This window comes from Ailuropoda melanoleuca, chromosome 4, assembly GCF_002007445.2.
Source record: "Ailuropoda melanoleuca isolate Jingjing chromosome 4, ASM200744v2, whole genome shotgun sequence".
Taxonomy (NCBI): Eukaryota; Metazoa; Chordata; class Mammalia; order Carnivora; family Ursidae; genus Ailuropoda; species Ailuropoda melanoleuca.
Genome location: NC_048221.1, coordinates 11,491,348 through 11,511,906, shown reverse-complemented (window position 1 = coordinate 11,511,906; position 20,559 = coordinate 11,491,348). Strand labels below are relative to the sequence as shown.

At 43.2% G+C, this 20,559-nt stretch overlaps 1 protein-coding gene across 6 annotated transcripts in view; it reads right to left on the bottom strand.

Annotated features, from left to right (window-relative positions):
• Window positions 1-9,145: 9,145 nt before the first annotated feature.
• The window catches only part of LOC100472316 (cytochrome P450 4F3), a 30,768-nt gene continuing 19,354 nt past the window's right edge, over window positions 9,146-20,559 (bottom strand). For 4 of the 6 annotated variants that reach the window (XM_034657966.1, XM_034657969.1, XM_034657967.1 and 1 more), the window contains one exon: window positions 9,146-9,565. In XM_034657966.1, coding sequence (XP_034513857.1) covers window positions 9,461-9,565 — 105 coding nt within the window. In that variant the 3' untranslated portion in view covers window positions 9,146-9,460. Of the gene's footprint in view, window positions 9,660-10,021; window positions 10,105-10,457; window positions 10,592-11,890; window positions 12,021-12,211; window positions 12,279-13,339; window positions 13,611-14,376; window positions 14,499-20,559 lie in introns of all 6 variants that reach the window. The other 2 variants (XR_004624637.1, XR_004624636.1) reach the window with 2 other exon arrangements.

Genomic DNA, 20,559 nt, shown 5'->3' with positions numbered 1-20,559 from the left:
AAAGCTGTGATCACAAAGACAGCATGGTACTGGCACAAAAACAGACACATCGACCAATGGAACAGAATAGAGAACCCAGAAATGGACCCTCGGCTCTTTGGGCAACTAATCTTTGATAAAGCAGGAAAAAACATCCGGTGGAAAAAAGACAGTCTCTTCAATAAATGGTGCTGGGAAAATTGGACAGCTACATGCAAAAGAATGAAACTTGACCACTCTCTCACACCATACACAAAAATAAACTCCAAATGGATGAAAGACCTCAATGTGAGACAGGAATCCATCAAAATTCTAGAGGAGAACATAGGCAACAACTTCTATGACATCGGCCAGAGCAACCTTTTTCACGACACATCTCCAAAGGCAAGAGAAATAAAAGATAAAATGAACTTATGGGACTTTATCAGGATAAAGAGCTTCTGCACAGCCAAGGAAACAGTCAAAAAAACTAAGAGACAGCCCACGGAATGGGAGAATATATTTGCAAAGGACACCACAGATAAAGGACTGGTATCCAAGATCTACAAAGAACTTCTCAAACTCAATACACGAGAAACAAATAAACAAATCATAAAATGGGCAGAAGATATGAACAGACACTTTTCCAATGAAGACATACAAATGGCTAACAGACACATGAAAAAATGTTCAAAATCATTAGCCATCAGGGAAATTCAAATCAAAACCACACTGAGATACCACCTTACGCCAGTTAGAATGGCAAAGATAGACAAGGCAAGAAACAACAATTGTTGGAGAGGATGTGGAGAAAGGGGATCCCTCCTACATTGTTGGTGGGAATGCAAGTTGGTACAGCCACTCTGGAAAACAGTGTGGAGGTCCCTTAAAAAGTTAAAAATTGAACTACCCTATGACCCAGCCATTGCACTACTGGGTGTTTACCCCAAAGATACAGACGTAGTAAAGAGAAGGGCCATATGCACCCCAATGTTCATAGCAGCAATGTCCACAATAGCTAAACCGTGGAAGGAGCCGAGATGCCCCTCAACAGATGACTGGATTTAGAAGCTGTGGTCCATATATACAATGGAATATTACTCAGCTATCAGAAAGAACGAATTCTCAACATTTGCTGCAACATGGACGGCACTGGAGGAGATAATGCTAAGTGAAATAAGTCAAGCAGAGAAAGACAATTATCATATGATTTCTCTCATCTATGGAACATAAGAACTAGGATGATCGGTAGAGGAAGAAAGGGATAAAGAAAGGGGGGGTAATCAGAAGGGGGAATGAAACATGAGAGACTATGGACTATGAGAAACAAACTGAGGACCTCAGAGGGGAGGGGGGTGGGGGAATGGGATAGACTGGTGATGGGTGGTAAGGAGGTCACGTATTGCATGATACACTGGGTGTTATACGCAACTAATGGAGCATCGAACTTTACATCGGAATCCGGGGATGTACTGTATGGTGATTAACATAATATAATAAAATAAAATTAATAAAAAAAAAAACTGAGGGCTTCAGAGGGGAGGGGGGTGGGGGAATGGGATAGGCTGGTGATGGCTAGTAAGGAGGGCACATGTTGCACGGTGCACTGGGTGTTATACACAACTAATGAATCATCGAACTTTACATCAAAAATCAGGGATGTACTGTATGGTGAATAACATAATATAATAAAAATATTATGATAAAAAAATAAATAAATAAAATAAAAAAAAATAAGGGGGGAAATGACTAATCTTTTGTAACACTGCATGGCCTCCGTACTCCTTAGGAGATGATGAAAAATGGCCCATTAATGGGATATTAAACTGCAATACTGATGTGGTTTTGGAATATAGGTGAAGTTTGGTGGGGTGAAGTCCAGAGCTGACAACCAAGAAAGAATTCTTGAGTCGTCTTTGGTAACAAATGGTGGTTTTATTAAAGCACGGATATGGGACCAGTGGGCAGAAAGAGCACTTGCACTGGTGTCTTGAGAACTTGTGAAAGTAAGGAAAAGGGAGGCTTCAAAAGAATTTTCATATGCTAAAGAGGAGGGACATACAAGATACCTACAAGATACCAGACGTTTTGCCATTATCAAGTTAAGGTTGTTTTCCCCTCTAGCAAGGTATTAACATTAAGATAGTTGGGAGATCCCTGGAAGAATGTCGCCTGTCCTGCCCAGGAGTGGGGAGTAGGGGAGGTTGCTGGGTGTCAATTTATGCTTTGTCTTCAGCTAGTCTCTGCTCCCTCATCAATACAATCTATCCATTATATCTCTTTTGCAAGGAACAGGGCAAACGGACAGAGGTACCCTATGCTCAGGCCTGCATGGCCCTGTATCAGGACCCGGACCTAAGGGCCTCTTGCAGAGTATGTTTGCCTGAATGTGTTTGGCTAGCAAAATCCCTCCTGACATATTGGATAATAATTGGGTCGACAGGCCTCTGGATAAAACTAGGTTGCTGGAGGAAACACAGGCTATTCCTGACAAAGGGGATGCTGACTCTCTCACTGTTGCTCCTATTAGACCCAGGTTATTCTAGCTGTATGTGGGGGCTTCTCCCACATTCATTTCCTGGGTCAATGGCTATAATTGTAACCAACTGTCTCTGGTTAGTCTACCTCAGGATGGAGACTTTATGGATATTCCCAAGCAGCTGCTGAAACCTTTCATTTTGGGGAAATTTCCTGTCTTCTCCTGCCTCACACAGACTGCCTAATTCCGCTTCGGTGGAAAAACATGGCGTCTCTTCCTCTGTTTAGAACTGGGAGACCTCTTTTTCTGCCCTCTGGGCTTTTATTCGCCTCCAGCCTTCCTGGAGACACCTCACCTCTTCTGCCTTCCCCTCCCCCTCTTCCTCCTCCTCCAGTCAGCACCACCTTGGGTGTGGCGTGCATACACCGCTCACTTCAGATTTCCCCGCTGTTGCCCCAGGTAAAAACTGACAATGGGAACAAATTGATTGACTTTTAAGTAGACTCAGGTGGAACATAATTCAGCATTTAAACTAATTGAAACTTTTATTTTACCAAGGATTACTGAAGGTCAAATATGCCAGTGTTATCTCCATTGCAATTTGCCAGCAAAAGATGACTTAAAATAATGGTTAATTTTGTTTGTCTCAAAGTTTTCATGGGTAATTGTTAAAATAGCTTTCATAGTCTTTGGTAACCTGAAACTTTAAAGATTTGCTTGGATAATAAATGGGATTGAATTCACTGGACATCTAGGCCTTTTCCAAATGCGCTAAAATGCTAAAGCATTGATTACTGAACATAGATTTTTGGTTTTGGCTTATTGCAGGAAACTAAGGATATTTAAATCTGTTGGGAAATATTTTTTGTGCTTAATAGTTTCATAAGGTTGCCATCTAAAGAATTCTGGTGTGACAGTTCACAATTGGCTACTAATTAGCTTTCACTGAAGACTAAAATTTCTAAGAGTTAAAATTCTGCTAAATGTGATTAAGACTGATGGAAATAAGGGAAGCAACTCTGAATGAAAAACTTGTAAAAGGTTTATGAAGGGAAACCTTTGGAAAGGAATTTTATATGTAGTCAAGGCTAAGGTTAAAGTGAATGGATTTTATTTTATTTTTCTAAGTAGGCTCCATGCTCAGTGTGGAGCCCAACAGGGGCTTGAACTCACAACGCTAAGATCAAGACCTGAGCTGAGCTCAAGAGTCAGACACACAGGATGCCTGGGTGGCTCAGTAAGTTAAGCGTCTGCCTTTGGCTCAGGCCCTTATCCCAGGGTTCCGGGATCAAGGTTCACATTGGACTCCCTGCTCAGCTGGGAGCCTGCTTCTCCCTCTGCCTGCTGCTCCCCCTGCTTATGCTCTGTTGACAAATAAATAAAATCTTAAGAGAAAAAAAAAGAGTCAGACACTCAACTGACTGAGCCACCCATATGCCCCCCAAATTAATGGATTTTAAAAGTACACTAGCATAAGATTGAAATTCTGCTTTTCTCTCTCTTCAAGAGACAAAGTTTTCTTGGATTGTTGGTCTGCTCTTGATAAGAAAATGGAAACAAAGGGTTTTTTCTCTCTGTCTGCCCAGAAAACCAGTTTCTATGTTTTGTCTTTATCAGGTCTTTGATCACTTACTTAAAACTTCTCAATGTTAAGAGAGCTGAGTTTTGCTAACAACTATACAACCCTACATATGTGCCTTTGGAATCTCTTCTTGCCACCTTGGTTAAATAAATAATTATGTTTTAAGTTTTGTAATCATATAATCCTATTTGAGCATGTGCTTTATAAATTTCTGAGGTTTTTTAACAAACTTCCCTGGGATTTCAATCATAAGTCTTTGACTCCTTGGCCTTTTTATTTGGTATGTCAAGTTACTGGGAAAGCTCTGTCAGTGATAAGCCTCAGGCTGTATTGCTTGGATAAATGCTATAACTGTTGTAGAGTTAGATGAAATTCCTGAAGTTTTAATATATTCTGGTACAAGGTCATCACTTGATGTTCTAATTATTGAAGTGTTAGGTGTCACAGAAATAACTGGATTTCCTTGCCAGCTATGTTGTAACCGCTCATCAGATCTTTAACCATATCCATTTTTGAGCCTTTTGTCATACACAGTTATTATTTGTATTCTCTTGTGAAATGTGTTTCATCTTCAAGGAGATTCATAAAAAAAAGGGCTGTTAACAAATACAGGTTTTGATATCTTTAAAATTGGTAAAAATTTCCAGAACTAACTAAAAGCTGCATTCAAACTGAACAAGAATTAGTAATCTGGGACTAAATAAACTGAGGAAGATGATTATAGTGTTTGTGACTCATGTTTTGAAACATTGCTGGTTCTCTAATGTTTGCTCTTCCAGACTAAGGAAACCTTCTCTTATTATCCATGACTTACAGAAATAGGGTAAAATATTCCTCTGTGAACAAACTGAAGCCTTTAACTTTTCTCTCTGCCTGAACCCTCTGAATTCAAAAGGTCACAGCGAGTGTTCTTCCTTCCACGGCAATCATAGCCATTTGCATAAGTTCAGTAAAAATCTGTTCTCCTTATAACAGGACATCCCTGGAAACATTGGTTATTTTACCAAGGCTTTGGCTAGAATGTCATACTTGAGAGGCATGCATAGGCTCAGATATGACCAGACAGCTTTAATGAACAGAGGCTGACTTTATGAAATGAAGAGCAATAAAGCCCTTCGGAACTGTTGGCCTGGTACCTACTTACAGAGTTACCAGCAGCCTCACCAGGTGAGTAGAGAATGTCACTTCCTGGCAGATGCAGGAACCTCAGGATACTTTGGGGACCTCATGAAAAGAAATTCACCCATGTCTGCAAGTATTGCAGGCATGTCTGATAACAAATGCTTGGCTTGGCTTCTGGCTGAGAGAGGCTACTAAAAGTTCAATCGAGATTCTTTATGAAAGTTCCAGCAAAGCAGATTTTGAAAGATTTAGATGGCTCAACAAGAAAAGAGTCAAAAATCATATGATCCTCTCAATAGATGCAGAAAAAGCATTTGACAAAATACAGCATCCTTTCCTAATTAAAACACTTCAGAGTGTAGGGATAGAGGGCACATTTCTCAATTTCATAAAAACCATCTATGAAAAGGCTACAGCGAATATCATTCTCAATGAGGAAAAGTTGGAAGCCTTTCCCTTAAGATCAGGAACATGACAAGGATGCCCACTCTCGCCATTATTATTCAACATAGTTCTAGAAGTCTTTGCAACAGCAATCAGAGAACGAAAAGGAATAAAAGGTATCCAAATTGGCAAAGAAGTCAAACTGTCTCTCTTCGCAGATGACATGATACTCTATATGGAAAACCCAAAAGAATCCACCCCCAAACTACTAGAAGTTACAGAGCAATTCAGCAATGTGGGGGGATGCAAAATCAATGCTCAGAAATCAGTTGCATTTCTATACACGAACAATGAGACTGAAGAAAGAGAAATTAGGGAATCCATTCCATTTACAATAGCACCAAAAATCATACGTTATCTCAGAATTAACTTAACCAGAGACATAAAGGATCTATATTCTAGAAACTACAAATCACTCTTGAAAGACATTGAAGAACACACAAAAAGATAGAAAAATATTCCATGCTCATGAATGGGAAGAATAAACATAGTTAAAATGTCTATGCTACCCAGAGCAATCTACACTTTCAATGCCATCCCAATCAAAATACCAATGACATTTTTCAAAGAACTGGAACCCCTTAAATTTGTGTGGAACCAGAAAAGACCCTGAATTGCCAAGGAATTCTTGAAAAGGAAAAACAAAGCTGGGGGCATCACAATGCCGGATTTCGAGCTGTACTACAAAGCTGTGATCACAAAGACAGCATGGTACTGGCACAAAAACAGACACATAGACTGATGGAACAGAATAGAGAACCCAGAAATGGACCTTCGGCTCTTTGGGCAACTAATCTTTGACAAAACAGGAAGAAACATCCAGTGGAAAAAAGACAGTCTCTTCAATAAATGGTGCTGGGAAAATTGGACAGCTACATGCAAAAGAATGAAACTTGACCACTCTCTCACACCATACACAAAGATAAACTCCAAATGGATGAAAGACCTCGATGTAAGACAGGAATCCATCAAAATCCTAGAGAAGAACATAGGCAGCAACCTCTACATCGGCCACAGCAACTTTTTTCATGACACATCTCCAAAAGCAAGAGAAACAAAAGAAAAAATGAAATTATGCAACTTCATCAAGATTAAAAGCTTCTGCACAGCCAAGGAAACAGTCAAAAAAACTAAGAGACAGCCCACGGAATGGGAGAATATATTTGCAAAGGACACCACAGATAAAGGACTGGTATCCAAGATCTACAAAGAACTTCTCAAACTCAATACACGAGAAACAAATAAACAAATCATAAAATGGGCAGAAGATATTAACAGACACTTTTCCAATGAAGACATACAAATGGCTAACAAACACATGAAAAAAATGTTCAAAATCATTAGCCATCAGAAAAATTCAAATCAAAACCACACTGAGATACCACCTTATGCCAGCTAGAATGGCAAAGATAGACAAGGCAAGAAACAACAATTGTTGGAGAGGATGTGGAGAAAGGGGATCCCTCCTACATTGTTGGTGGGAATGCAAATTGGTACAGCCACACTGGAAAACAGTGTGGAGGTCCCTTAAAAAGTTAAAAATTGAGCTACCCTATGACCCAGCAATTGCACTACTGGGTATTTACCCCAAAGATACAGATATAGTGAAGAGAAGGGCCTTATGCACCCCAATGTTCATAGCAGCATTGTCCACAATAGCTAAATTGTGGAAGGAACCGAGATGCCCTTCAACAGATGACTGAATTAAGAAGATGTGGTCCGTATATACAATGGAATATTACTCAGCCATCAAAAAGAACGAATTCTCAACATTTGCTGCAATATGGACGGGACTGGAGTAGAGAATGCTAAACGAAATAAGTCAAGCAGAGAAGGACAATTATTCATATGGTTTCACTCATTTATGGAACATAAGAAGTAGGAAGATCGGTAGGAGAAGAAAGGGAAGAAGAAAGCGGGGGTAAACAGAAGGGGGAATGAACCACGAGAGACTATGGGCTCTGGGAAACAAACTGTGGGCTTCAGAGGAGAGGGGGCTGGGGGATTGGGATGGGCCAGTGATGGGTATTATAGAGGGTGCGTACTGCACGGTGCACTGGGTGTTATACACAAGTAATGAATCATGGAACTTTACATCAAAAACTAGGGATGTACTGTTTGGTGACTAGCATAATATAATTTTAAAAATAAAAAATAAAAGAAAGATTTATATGGCTAATCATTATTCTTACTGAGCTTATGTTAATAGTTAGGCCAAGTTCGTTAAAACTGGACTTGTTTTTCAAATGAATTGGTCCTGATTTGTCTATCTCAGATTAAAAATGAGTGTTACTATAGAGAGAAAATGTTTCAACAACACATCTTTGTAGATATTAGATTTTAAGCACTCAAGACTCAACTCTAGGTTTATAATTTGATCTGACCATTAAACTATATTTTTTTCTTTTGTTTCCATAAAGGTGCCTCTTATTCACTATCTGATCGTTTGCTAAACAAAACAGAGTATGTGATGGCTAACACCACTTGCTACGCCACTGAAGCCTTAAATGACTCTCAAAATCGTATTAGGTATTTTAACTGCACAAGGGGGAACATGTGCAACATAAAAACAAAATGTTGGGTAGATACTCCAGATATCACCAAAAAGATATCACCAAAAGATGTTGCTAAAAGATATAGATATTCAAACAGCACTTTAAATGATCTCTCTCGCTCTCTCTCTCTTTCCTTTAGTGATTTGTTAAACTCCTGGACTGGAGAAAGATTTTAGTCAATTATCAAAGTTTTTTTTTTATTTAGGCTTCTCTTTCTCATTATAATATTAACCAAATTCGTGGTCTTTTCTGGTGTCTCCCTGCCTGGTGCCAAGACTCCTTCACTGCCATAATTTCCAGTGGACGGATAATCCTTTCTATTCAAGGAGGTTCCTTTATGTTATCTACCTTGGATTGGCAGCCTCTGCCTTTGGTAATTCCTCTATGTAAATTCCCCAACTGACAGATTTTGCCCCTATTCAGAACATCTCTATGCCCCTATTCAATAGGAAGAAGTTACAGAAGAGAAGAGTTCCATTCTCAGCAACCTTAAAGATTTAAGTGCCAAAACTGTTCAAGAGGGAATGATGTGGGGAGCGAAGGCAGAAGGAAATGTAGATGAAATTAAATTTCTTTATGACCTGCAGCCCATTGACAAATACTTCAGGCAGGCAGAGTATACCATTCCTCCAGGAAACTCCCAACTGTCTTAATATTAATGCTAAAGGAAAAAAAAACCCCACAACCTTAGCTTGATAATACCTAGACCTCTAGTATCCTGTGAGTCTTTACCATATGAAACTCATTTTTGGAAATTTCCCTTTGTCTTCACCTCCCCAAACTCACAGAGTATATAACCAGCCGCTCCTCACAATCCCAGGGCAGCAGCTCTTGTCCCTGTGCTTTAGAAAAACCACCTTTCTGAACCAAAGACCTCAAGAATTCTTTCTTAGCCGGGGACTCTGAACCCCAAACTTCAAACTACATCATTAAGATGGAGTGCTGCCAGACAGTTTGAAGACCCCTTCCCAGTTATTGAAATAAGACTACTTGGAGAGGCTAGAGTTTCAGCATGCTTTTCTTTGTTATATTTTCTATCTGTTCATTGGAAATCTGGAGTAACCACAGGTTTGACTCTCCAACAAGCCACAATAAGCAGGGAGGCCTGTGGTCACCTGGAAAGGCTGTCAGGGTCTTGGGCTCAGACACCAACCTCCTCTCCATTCCACCTCGCCCACCCCTGCGTTCCCACAGGTCCCAAGCGCCCCCTCCTGGCACTCAGTGAGGCTCCGGCAGAAGAGATGGCACAGTTTCATTCCTGGGATTCTGCAAAGCTAGGCGTGTAGGGTCTGGGTAAATCCCAAGCCAGGAGCTGGCTGGTCACCGGGGGTCTGCGCTCAGCGGCTCCACGCGCAGCCAAAGCCCGCCCTCCGCGCGCAGGATGAGCTCAGGCTTCCTGCGCGGCTCCTCCTCGTCTGGCAGCACCCGGAAGCGCAGCAGCGTGAGCACCAGGACCACCTTCATCTCCATCATGGCGAACTTCTGCCCAATGCAGTTCCTGCGGGCGGGAGTGGGGGCTCTGACACGCCAGGGACCCCAGCAAATCCCATCACGCAGGGATGCTCGCAGCCCAGCCCGCAGGGATCCAGAAGGGGGCTAACTAACCATGCCTGAGAACCCCATGTGGGCTTGTCTATCCCCTGAGTTTGGCTCAGACCCCAGCCCTGAACTCAGACCCGCAGACAGGGGGAAGAGGCTCTGCCCACACCTTGGACCCCTCCTTGGACCCACTCAATCCCCACTCCCCTCTGGAAGAGGGGAGATAAGGAGAGCCATCCTCAATCTCACCCCTTTCCCGCCCCCACAGCCATGTCTAGGATCTCAGTCCCAGACCCCTGCCTCCACCACCCCATTCCCACCTCAGATACCCTCTGCGCTCACCTGGGCCCCGCAGAGAAGGGAATAAAAGCCAAGGGTGACCTCTCCTTGATGTTTTCTGGGTCAAAGCGAAAGGGGTTGTATACCTGGGGGCAGGGAGAGGCAGGGCTGCTGGATGGAGTTTCCCAAGCCAGCCAGCCTTGGGAGAGGCAGACTTGTCTCTGATGGGGGAAGGTGATGTCTGATTTGCTAGGTCAGAACCTTGCGCCCTCCCCGAGGTCCCCCTAGGGGAATAGACAAGGAGGAGGATGGGCTGTGGGGATGGAGGGGAGGCAGCACCTCAGGGTCTGGCCACATGGATGGGTTGTGGTGGGTCCCCAAAATACTAATGAGGCAGGTAACACCTCTGGGTGAGAGGACCCAGTCAGAAAGAGTTTCCCCAAGCCTGACTGGCCCCTCTTCCTGCCCTGGAGGCTCCTCCCCCTGAGGTTGTGGGCACCTTTGGGTATGACCCGGCCATCCGGGAGCACAATGTCCTGGGTACAGCAGCAAGAGATGACTGTGGCTGGTGGATGCAACCGCAGACTCTCCTTGATGCACATGGTCAGGAAGGGCAACTGGGCCAGGTCGTCCCTAAGGAAGATCCCCAACCATTATCCAGGCAGCAAAAACAGAGACCCTTCCCCCCCAATCCCCTGCTGCCCCTTGAGATCCTCTCTCCTTATACCAAAATGAATTCCAGATGGATCAGATATCTCCAAACTTATTGAGTTCTGTACATTAAATATGTACAGCTTTTTGTATTCAATCATACCCCAATAAAGTGATTTTTTAAAAAGAAAAAAAAAGCAGTATCACAAAAGTAGGAGAGAAAATTTAGCTGGGTGTTTTTAGAAAGTTTTCTGAGCAAAACACAGCACCCAAAAGCCAACCATAAAAAGGTTTACAAATTTGCATAAAAATTACTTGTTGCTTATAGCAAGAGAGCAAAATCAAAATCCAAATGACTCAGAAACAACAGAAACAGATCCAATGTTATATCTATGATGGTACTAGAGATAGTAGCTAATGCAATTAGAGAAGAGAAAACAGGAGAGTAATGCAATCTGAAATGTAGGGGTCAATGTGTCATTTTTGGCAGGTAGTGATTCTATTCTTAGAAAACACAAGAGAATACGCCAGAAAACTTTATAAACATTGAAGATAAAGGAAGGGGATTGTATTCTTGTTCTCTAATCCCCTTCAAATTGTGTGGTGATTTAAATTTTTAACCGCTGATATCATTAAGTAATTCAAACTGAAAAACTATAAAACACCACCCCTCTGACTCAACACCACTCATTTCCCATTCTTACAGTTTGCCTAGGTTCTTATTTTTTATTTATCCTTTCAGAGCTAATTTTTGCATTAAAAGAAATTTTAGGGTAGCATACTACATATTATGCACACTGCTTTTTATCTTTTTCATTCAACAGTGTAGCAATCTCTTATATATTTCCTGGAATTATTGTGAAGATAAAGGCTTCCCTATCCTGGAACTATAATTTCCCATGATTTCTTCTAGAGCTTTTAAGATACTTTTATTTTTTATTTTAAATATTTGATTCCATTTTGATGTTATTTTGTTGCAAGACATGAGAAGCAGGTTGAATTACCTTTATTCTGCATAGTTCCCCATTGTTCTGAGGGCTTTTAAAAATTATCTTTTTTTAAGATTTATTTATGCATTCAAGAGAGAGAGCATGAGCAAGGGGGGAGCAGAGAGAAAGAGAGAATCCTCAAGCCAACTGACACTGAGCTCAGAGCCCAACGTTCCTATCCTCAATAAGCAATGAGGACAGAATTAAACAAAAGATATTTTGGTTTCCCCATCCGAGGAACAGGGACTATGAGAGAGGGGTTCAAGAATAAACCATAAAGACCTGCACTCACCATTCAATCTTTTGAGGCTCCCGGTCCCTCAGGAGCTCTTGCACCTCCTGCCGGCAGCGCTCCTGGTATTCTGGGTGCTTTGCAAGATTATACAGAGTCTAGGAGAGGCCACTGGCTGTGGTGTCATGGCCTGAGAGGCAACAAGACAGACTTGGGTCTCTGGGCTTCCTCAGCACCAGGGAGTGGACAGCACATTTACTTAAGGCCCTCAAGGGAGGATGGGGAAGTTGGGGTGAGATGGGGTGGTTCAGAGTCAACCTGCCAAGTTCCTAGGAATGGACAGACCCCTGTCCACATATAGTCCCACACCGGGATGCTCACCCTCAAACATAAGGGTGTCAGCTTCAGCTCATATGTCCTCATCTGACAATTGTTCTCCATCTTCATCCTAGAAAGAAATAAGACACCCCAACACACACACACCAAATCACATCAGCTCTGAGAGCTCCTGAGCCTAACCTGAGACAATCACTGAAGCTCCATCATCCATCCAGAAACCCAAGCCCAACCTGCACTCTTACTCCTCCTTTGCTCACTATCACCAGAAAGCCCACTCCACAGTCCTCCTCTTTGGACTCTTTCCCTCCTGCTTTGTCCTTGAGGGGAGAAATCAATGACGCATGAACATTTTAACACTTCTACAAGATGAGGACTTTCCGGAAAAAAGTTACTGACAACCTGCATTACAGGAGATTGAATAACAACTTCCCTTGGAAGTTAGAGATTGAGCATTCCTCCAGAGCCATTTGCTCACATTCTAGGATAGTAAATCCGAAGATTCCTCATCTCCCCCGGTGATTGGCCAACAGAACCTGTAGACTTAGCCTTCTCCATGAAGAGGACTTCTTTGTCCTCCCAAATTCTTTCTCTCTCTCTCTCTCTCTCTCTCTCTCTCTCTCTCACAACACACACACACACACACACACACACACACACACACAGAAGAAGAAGGGGAAGCTGTGTCAGCAGTCCTTCATAAGTTCCAAGATTCATAATGTACAGTTACCTCTCCTGTGATGGAAGCATGGCTGCATGGAAAGATTAAAGCATCATGTAACTCTCAGAAGAATTTCAGAATGAGGAACCATGCCCACAATTCTACTCTGGCTACCCCTTACTTCTGTGAGCAATAATTGGGCTTCTCTGATCTAGGGTTCTGGTATGTAAATAAACACATACACACACACACACACACACACACACACACACTAGACGACCTTACTAAGTAGAATAAAATCTCAGGCCCTTCACAGTTTCAGACTTAGCAGTCCCCTGCAGACTGCATTCCACATAGTCATCTCTAAAACATATCCCTAATCCATTCCTCCCATCCTAGAGCAACTTCCATGGCTCCCCAGTGCCCTCTGGATCAAGTCTTAAGTTCTTCAATCTGAAATTTGAAATCAAGGTCCATTCTACCTCTTGACCTCAGATCCCAGAGAAACCCACCTTGGTCAGCAGGAGGACATCAATGAAGTCCAAAGTCTTGTTCTTAGCCTTGGCCTGGAGAAAGTCATCAACACCCTGATCGGGGAGAGTGCGGCGCCGCTCCTGGATGACAGCATCTGTGAAGTTATGCACCAGGCGGCAGGCTCTGCGGAAGCGCTGTCCATCTGGGGTGAGGTAGTACAGGAAGTCCGTGTGCACGAGGATCTGCTGATGGCGTTTTGCCACAAGGGCACTGAGATCCAAGATGGCAGCAATATATTCACTAGGCTTCCTGCAGGATGAGGACATGAAGGGATGCAACAACTCAGCTTACCTGAAAACTGAGAAAACGCCTCCCACCAGAGCTGGGAGTTACCTCCCATCAGAAAACTGACCAACCAGGAACAGGTGGCCCCACAGGTACATGGTGGGAATTAGCCAGGAGATGTGATTCTCCAGACTTCCTTCTCTCCCTGATTCCATTTCTGTGAGCTGCACCCATGCCCCAGGCACCCTATCCCAGCCAAGACATTATGTTTTTCTCCTCTCTCTCCATACCATTCAGACTTTACCTTCTCTCATTTGGTCAATAGACCCAGGCCCTTCCCTACTCTTGCATTCAATTTCAATAGCATCCACTGTCTACACAACGATTGGTCTTCCCTAGAGTCAGATGTCCAAGAACAGCTTTGATCATGACCTTCATCTGCTCAACACCTTCCACGCCTCCCTGCAAACTGCAGGATAAAGTTCACATGCCTTTGCCTGGATTTTGAAAGTCCTTAAGTTACAGCCCCTGCCAACCCATCCAACCTCATTCCCAAGGCAGCTCCTCACTGTGACACATGCTTTGCTACTCCTAGCCCCCTGGACTTTATCGAACTTTTCTACCTATCCAAAAGGATCTCTCTTTCTCTTTCCCTTCCTTGTCCTTTAACGTCTAGCTCTGATCCATTTCCTCCAGGAAGTGCTTTCTGATTCTGCTGACAAGTCCTCCCTTCCCCATCCACTCCCTTGGGTCTGTGGCTTATGTTCCCACACCCATGGCAGATGCTCACTCCTGGCAATTGCTGTCAAAACTGAAGACACATTTCTGCAGACTGTCCAGGGTCATGAGACTGATGTGTTCAAACATGTCCAGATGGGTCCTGCCCTCTGACACCAGGTGCTTCCATTTGGCCTGGGAAGAGAAGGAGGCAGAGCGGGGGATGGAAACTGCCTCCCCTGAAGTCCTCCCCAACACCAACCAACAAGATGGAATCCCCCAGACCCAGGCTCCTGAGCCCAGGCACCTATCCCCAAGGATGTCCAGGCTTGGGTAGAAGTAGAAACTGTTACTATTAGGACCCCATGGCTGAGAGTCAGGAGACCTGAGTTCAGATCCTGGCTCTGACTTGTAATCTCTATGTGCCCTTGGTCAACTCATTGCCCTCTCTGGGCTCCACCTGTCAAATTTCAGTAACAGTGAAGATATCTTGTCTGGTGTTGAGTAAACCAGGTTGGAATGCCAGCTCCACTTATTAGCTCACATGCTAGATGTGTGAATCTGGGCAAGATCCCTAACTTCTCTGAACCTCATTTTTAATGCACAAGATTATCTTTCCCTAATACAGCTGTGAAAATCAAATGAGACATCATATGTCATGAAATGTACACATAGCTTCTGGCATATAGTAAGTGCTTAATAAATGTTGGCTTTCAACATTTTCATTGTTGTATATTAGTAAAAGGTAGTCCATGGGTAGTACTGGGGCCCTGAGTACCCCTGCACATTCTAGCTGGTATGCCAAAAAAAAAAAAAGGCAAGAACCTGATATTCTTTACTTGAGCCATTTCTCAGACTTTTTTTTTGCAGGAAACACCCTTGAGGTATAAGGTATGTTTCCCCTGGAAAAATGACAGGCTTGCTTCTAATTTCCAAAAAGTCTTAGAGTCCCTAAACTTAGTACTCTTCCCTTGTCATGCAACATACTGCATAAGCATTAAAGCCCACCTATGTTAACCTCATGGGACTTGGTGACTTAGAGAAAGAATGCTAACCAAGAAACATATGTGCTTATTGCACCATGAGTAATCAACTGTCATTTGTCTCTGACACAGGAGTCTCCTGTCTTCTGCAAGAATCCACAAAACAATAACAATCTCACTCCTCAACTTGCAAGTGCAAAAAAACCCCAAGCACTTTACAAATCCCCCACCTCCACTTCTTCACTTCCCTATATCCATACCCTCTGCAATGTGATTTTTAAGCAACTTCCATTAAGAGATGAAGCCTCATTACTACCTTTTGATTCTATGGTGGCCTTTTGCCTTACTTTGACCAATAGACCATGGTGAAAATGATGAGGTGATCTCCCTAAACCTAGACCTCAAGAGGCATTTTAGCTTCCTCTCACTGCCTTGGAACCCTGCCTCAGCCATGTGGACAAGCTTGAGATGCCTTCTGGAGGGAGAGAATCACATTAAAGAAAGTTCAGCTGTCCAAGCTGAGACTATCCTAGATCAGTCTGCAGCCAGACAAGCCCCAAACTTGTGAGAGCCCAGATCTACAAAGTATATACCTGACCACAGCGGGTCACAGGTACATGTGACCCCATCCATGTCCAGCAGACCCAGACTACTGACTCAAAGACAAGTTAGCAATAATAAACCTTCATTGTTTGAGACCAATGAGTTTGGAAGTGGTTCATAAATTCAGAAATAACTACTGTGTGATGTTCATAGACATTCAACTGTGTCTCATGTTCCAAGGCTTCTTTGCAAGTGAAACAGAAACTAGCAGCTTCTGAGCATCTACTATGTGCCAGGAACATGACTATATTCCATTATCTTGACCACCCTGAAACATGGGGTCCACTATCCCCATTTTACAGCTGAGAAATTGAGACTCAGAGAGCAAGAGCAATGGCTCCCAAAGCTAACCTAGAAGATCCAGTATTCCAGGCAAGATGTCACAGAGCCCCATCACCTCCAAGGCTTCAGCTGAGACCCTGGGTTCAGGAGACTCACATGCAGGAGCTTAGCAAGATGGCAGAAGAGTAGGGGATCCTTTTGCAAACGGTGCCCTGAATTTAGCTGAATATGTGCCAAACCATTTCAAACACCCACAAATAAAGCCTAAACCAAGCGGGAGAAGAGAAATAATAAAGATTAGAGCAGAGATCAATGAAATAGAAACCAGAAAAAAACAGTAGAAGAGATCAGTGAAACTAGAACCTGATTCTTTGAAAGAATTACTAAGATCAATAAACCTCTGGCCAGACTTATCCAAAAGAAAAGGGAAAGGACCCAAATTAATAAAATTATGAATGAAAGGGGAGAAATCACGACCAATACCAAGGAAATAGAGACAACTATTAGAACTTATTACCAGCACGGAAGGAATAAAAATGATTGTAAGAACATAGTATGAGCAACTATATGCCAACAAACTAGGCAATCTGGAAGAAATAGACACATTCCTGGAAACTTATAAACTACCAAGACTGAAACAGGAAGAAATAGACCAACTGAACAGACCAAAAACCAGGAAGATACTAAAGCAGTAATTATAAAACTCTCAAAAAACAAGAGTCCAGGGGCAGATGGCTTTCCAGAGAAATTCTACCAAATATTTAAAGAAGAAATCATACCAAATCTGCTGAAACTGTTCCAAAAAAAGAAATTTCCAAATTCATTTTATGAGGCCAGCATTACCTTGATCCCAAAACAGGCAAAGGCCCCGTCAAAAAGGAGAATTTCAGACCAATATCCCTGATGAACATGGATGCCAAAACTCAACAAAATCCTAGCCAATAGAATCCAAAAGACATTAAAAGGATCATTCACCATAACCAGGTGGGGTTTTTTCCCGGGACAAAAGGGTGGCCCAATATTGGCAAATCAAAAAATGTGATAGAGCACATTAACAAAAGAAGACAAGAACCATATGATCCTCTCAACTGATGCAGAAAAGGAATTTGACAAAATACAGCATTCTTTCTTGATTAAAACTCTTCAGAGTGTAGGGATAGAGGGAATATAACTCAGTTTCATAAAACCCATCTATGAAAAGCTGACACCAAATATCATTCTTAATGGGGAAATGCTGAAAGCTTTTCCCTTAGGATCAGGAAAACGACAGGGATGCCCACTCTCACCACTATTCTTCAACATAGTACTAGAAGTCCTAGCATCAGCAATCTGACAATAAAAGGAAATAAAAGGCATCCAAATGGGCAAAGAAGAAGTCAAACTCTCCCTCTTCACAGACGACATGATACTTTATGTGGAAAACCCAAAAGACTCCACCCCCAAATTACTAGAACTCATAAAGCAATTCAGCAATGTGGCAGGATACAAAATCAACGCACAGAAATCATTTGCTTTTCTATACACTAACAATGTAACTGTAGAAAGAGAAATTAAGGAATCGATTCCATTCACAATAGCACCAAAAACCATAAGACACCTAGGAATAAACCTAAACAAGGAGGCAAAGGATCTATACTCTAGAAACTACAGAATACTTTTGAAAGAAATTGAGAAAGATACAAAGAGATGGAAAACATTGCATGTTCATGGACTGGAAGAATAAACATTGTGAAAATGTCTATCCTGCCCAGAGCAATTCACACTTTCAGTGCCATTCCTATTAAAATACCATCGACATTTTTCACAGAGCTGGAACAAATAATCTTAAAATTTGTGTGGAACCAAAAAAGACCCTGAATTGCCAGAGGAATGTTGAAAAAGAAAACCAAAGCTGGGGTCATCACATTACTTGACTTCAAGCTATAATACAGAGCTGTGATCATCAAGACAGTATGGTACTGGCACAAAAACAGACACATAGATAAATGGAACAGAATAATACTCCAGAAATGGACCCTCAACTCTATGATCAACTAATCCTTGAAAAAGCAGGAAAAAATATCCAGTGGAAAAAAGACAGTCTCTTCACTACATGGTGCTGGGAAAATTGAACAACGATAGACAGAAGAATGAAACTTGACCATTCTCTTACACCATACACAAGGATAAACACAAAATGGATGAAAGACCTCAGTGTGAGACAGGAATCCATCAATATACTAGAGGAGAACATGGGCAAAAACCTCTTCAACATCAGCCACAGCAACTTCTGTCAAGACATGTCTCTTCGGGCAAGGGAAACAAAAGCAAAAATGAACTTTTGGGAGTCCATCAAGATAAAAAACCTTCTGCACAGCAACAGAAACAGTCAATAGAACTGAGAGGTAACCCATGGAATGGGAGAAGATATTTGCAAGTGACATTACAGATAAAGGGCTGGTATCCAAGATCCCTAAAGAACTTCTCATACTCAACAACTAAGAAACAAATAATCCAGTCAAGAAATGGGCAGAGGAGGGGGCGCCTGGGTGGCACAGCGGTTAAGCGTCTGCCTTCGGCTCAGGGCGTGATCCCGGCGTTATGGGATCGAGCCCCACATCAGGCTCCTCTGCTATGAGCCTGCTTCTTCCTCTCCCACTCCCCCTGCCCGTGTTCCCTCTCTCGCTGGCTGTCTCTATCTCTGTCAAATAAATAAATAAATAAAATCTTTAAAAAAAAAAAAAAAAAAAAAAAAAAAGAAATGGGCAGAGGAGTTAAGATGGCAGAGGAGCGGGGGACCCCTTTTTCAGCTGGTCCCTTGAGTGGAGCTGGATAGGTACCAGACCAGCCTGAACATCCACGGAATCAGCCTGAGACACAGGAACATACATCTGGATCTCTACAAATGAACATCTCCAGTGCTGAGTATTGAGGTACGAAGTGGGGAGCCATGAAACCGCGCACAGATATCGGAAGATAAACGGAAGGGGGAGGGAGCCACCGCGTTCGGGCGCAGGGAAGCGGTAGCCACCTGAACCAGGGAGCGGGGGGGGGGGACTCGTGGACCGGCACCCGCAAGACAGCAGACTGAGACTGTGAGCTGGGAGCGCACGCCACCAAACATCTCATGGAACTCCAGAATTCTGGTGTGCTCACTGGATCCAGACTGAGACCGGGAGCTCCGGGAGCACGCACGGGGCAGCTGGCGGCTGGCGGCGTTAGAAACACAAAGGACAGAGATGCACCGGCCCTGGAAGTGAGGGCTGGGATACCGGGTGTGGGGCGCACAGCCCAGGACACAGCAGGGCTTAGCAGCACCAACAGTAACAGAGTTAAAGTGGCCAGAACATCAGTGGAGAACGGGCCTCAATCCCTCTGTTCTGTGACAGAGGCTGAGATTCGGCCGCTGCTGCTCTGACTCTCAGAAGAGGTACAGCAGACCGCCAGGGAACTGCCAGAGAACAAAAGCCTGGAAATACCGGCTCACAGCATGCCCATCCCCCCCCCCCGCAGGGGATGCGGAGACTCTACCCAAACAGGGTTGCCTGAGTACCTGCGCAGCATGCCCCTCCCCCAGAAGGCAGGCTGAAAAATCAAGAAGCCCACAACCCGGGGTGCCAGGGTGGTGCAGTCATTGAGCGCCTGTCTTCGGCTTAGGGCGTGATCCCGGCGTTGCGGAAAGGAGTCCCTCATAGGGCTCCTCCCCTGGGAGCCTGCTTCTTCCTCTTGCACTCCCCTGCTTGTGTTCCCTCTCTCGCTGGTTGGCTCTCTGCCACATAAATAAATAAATAAAATCTTTAAAGAAAAAGCCCACATCCCTAAGATCCCTATAAAACAAGGGTGCATGGCCTGGGTCCCAGTTAAAAATTTGGACTCTGGACAACCCCGCAATCTCTCCTCATCAGAATGACGAGAAGGAGAAGTCCCCCCCAGCAAAGAAAAGACAATGAGTCTGTGGCCTCTGCCACAGAAATAATGGATATGGATGTAACCAAATTATCAGAAATGGAATTCAGAGTAACAATGGTCAAGATGATGAGTAGACTTGAAAAAAGTATTAACGAAAATGTTACTGAGAATATAGAATCCCTAAGGATGGAAATAAGAGTGAATCTGACAGAAATTAAAAATTCTATGAGCCAAATGTAGGCAAAACTAGAGGCTCTGACGGCCAGGGTCACCGAGGCAGAGGAATGTATTAGCGAATTGGAGGATGGGTTAGTAGAGGAAAAAACGAAAATAGAAGCTAGACTTAGAAAAATCCACGCCCACGAATGTAGATTATGGGAGATTACTGACTCAATGAAACGATCCAATGTCAGAATAATTGGCATCCCCGAGGGGGTGGAGAAAAACAGAGGTCTAGAAGAGATATTGAACAAATTGTAGCTGAAAACTTCCCTAATCTA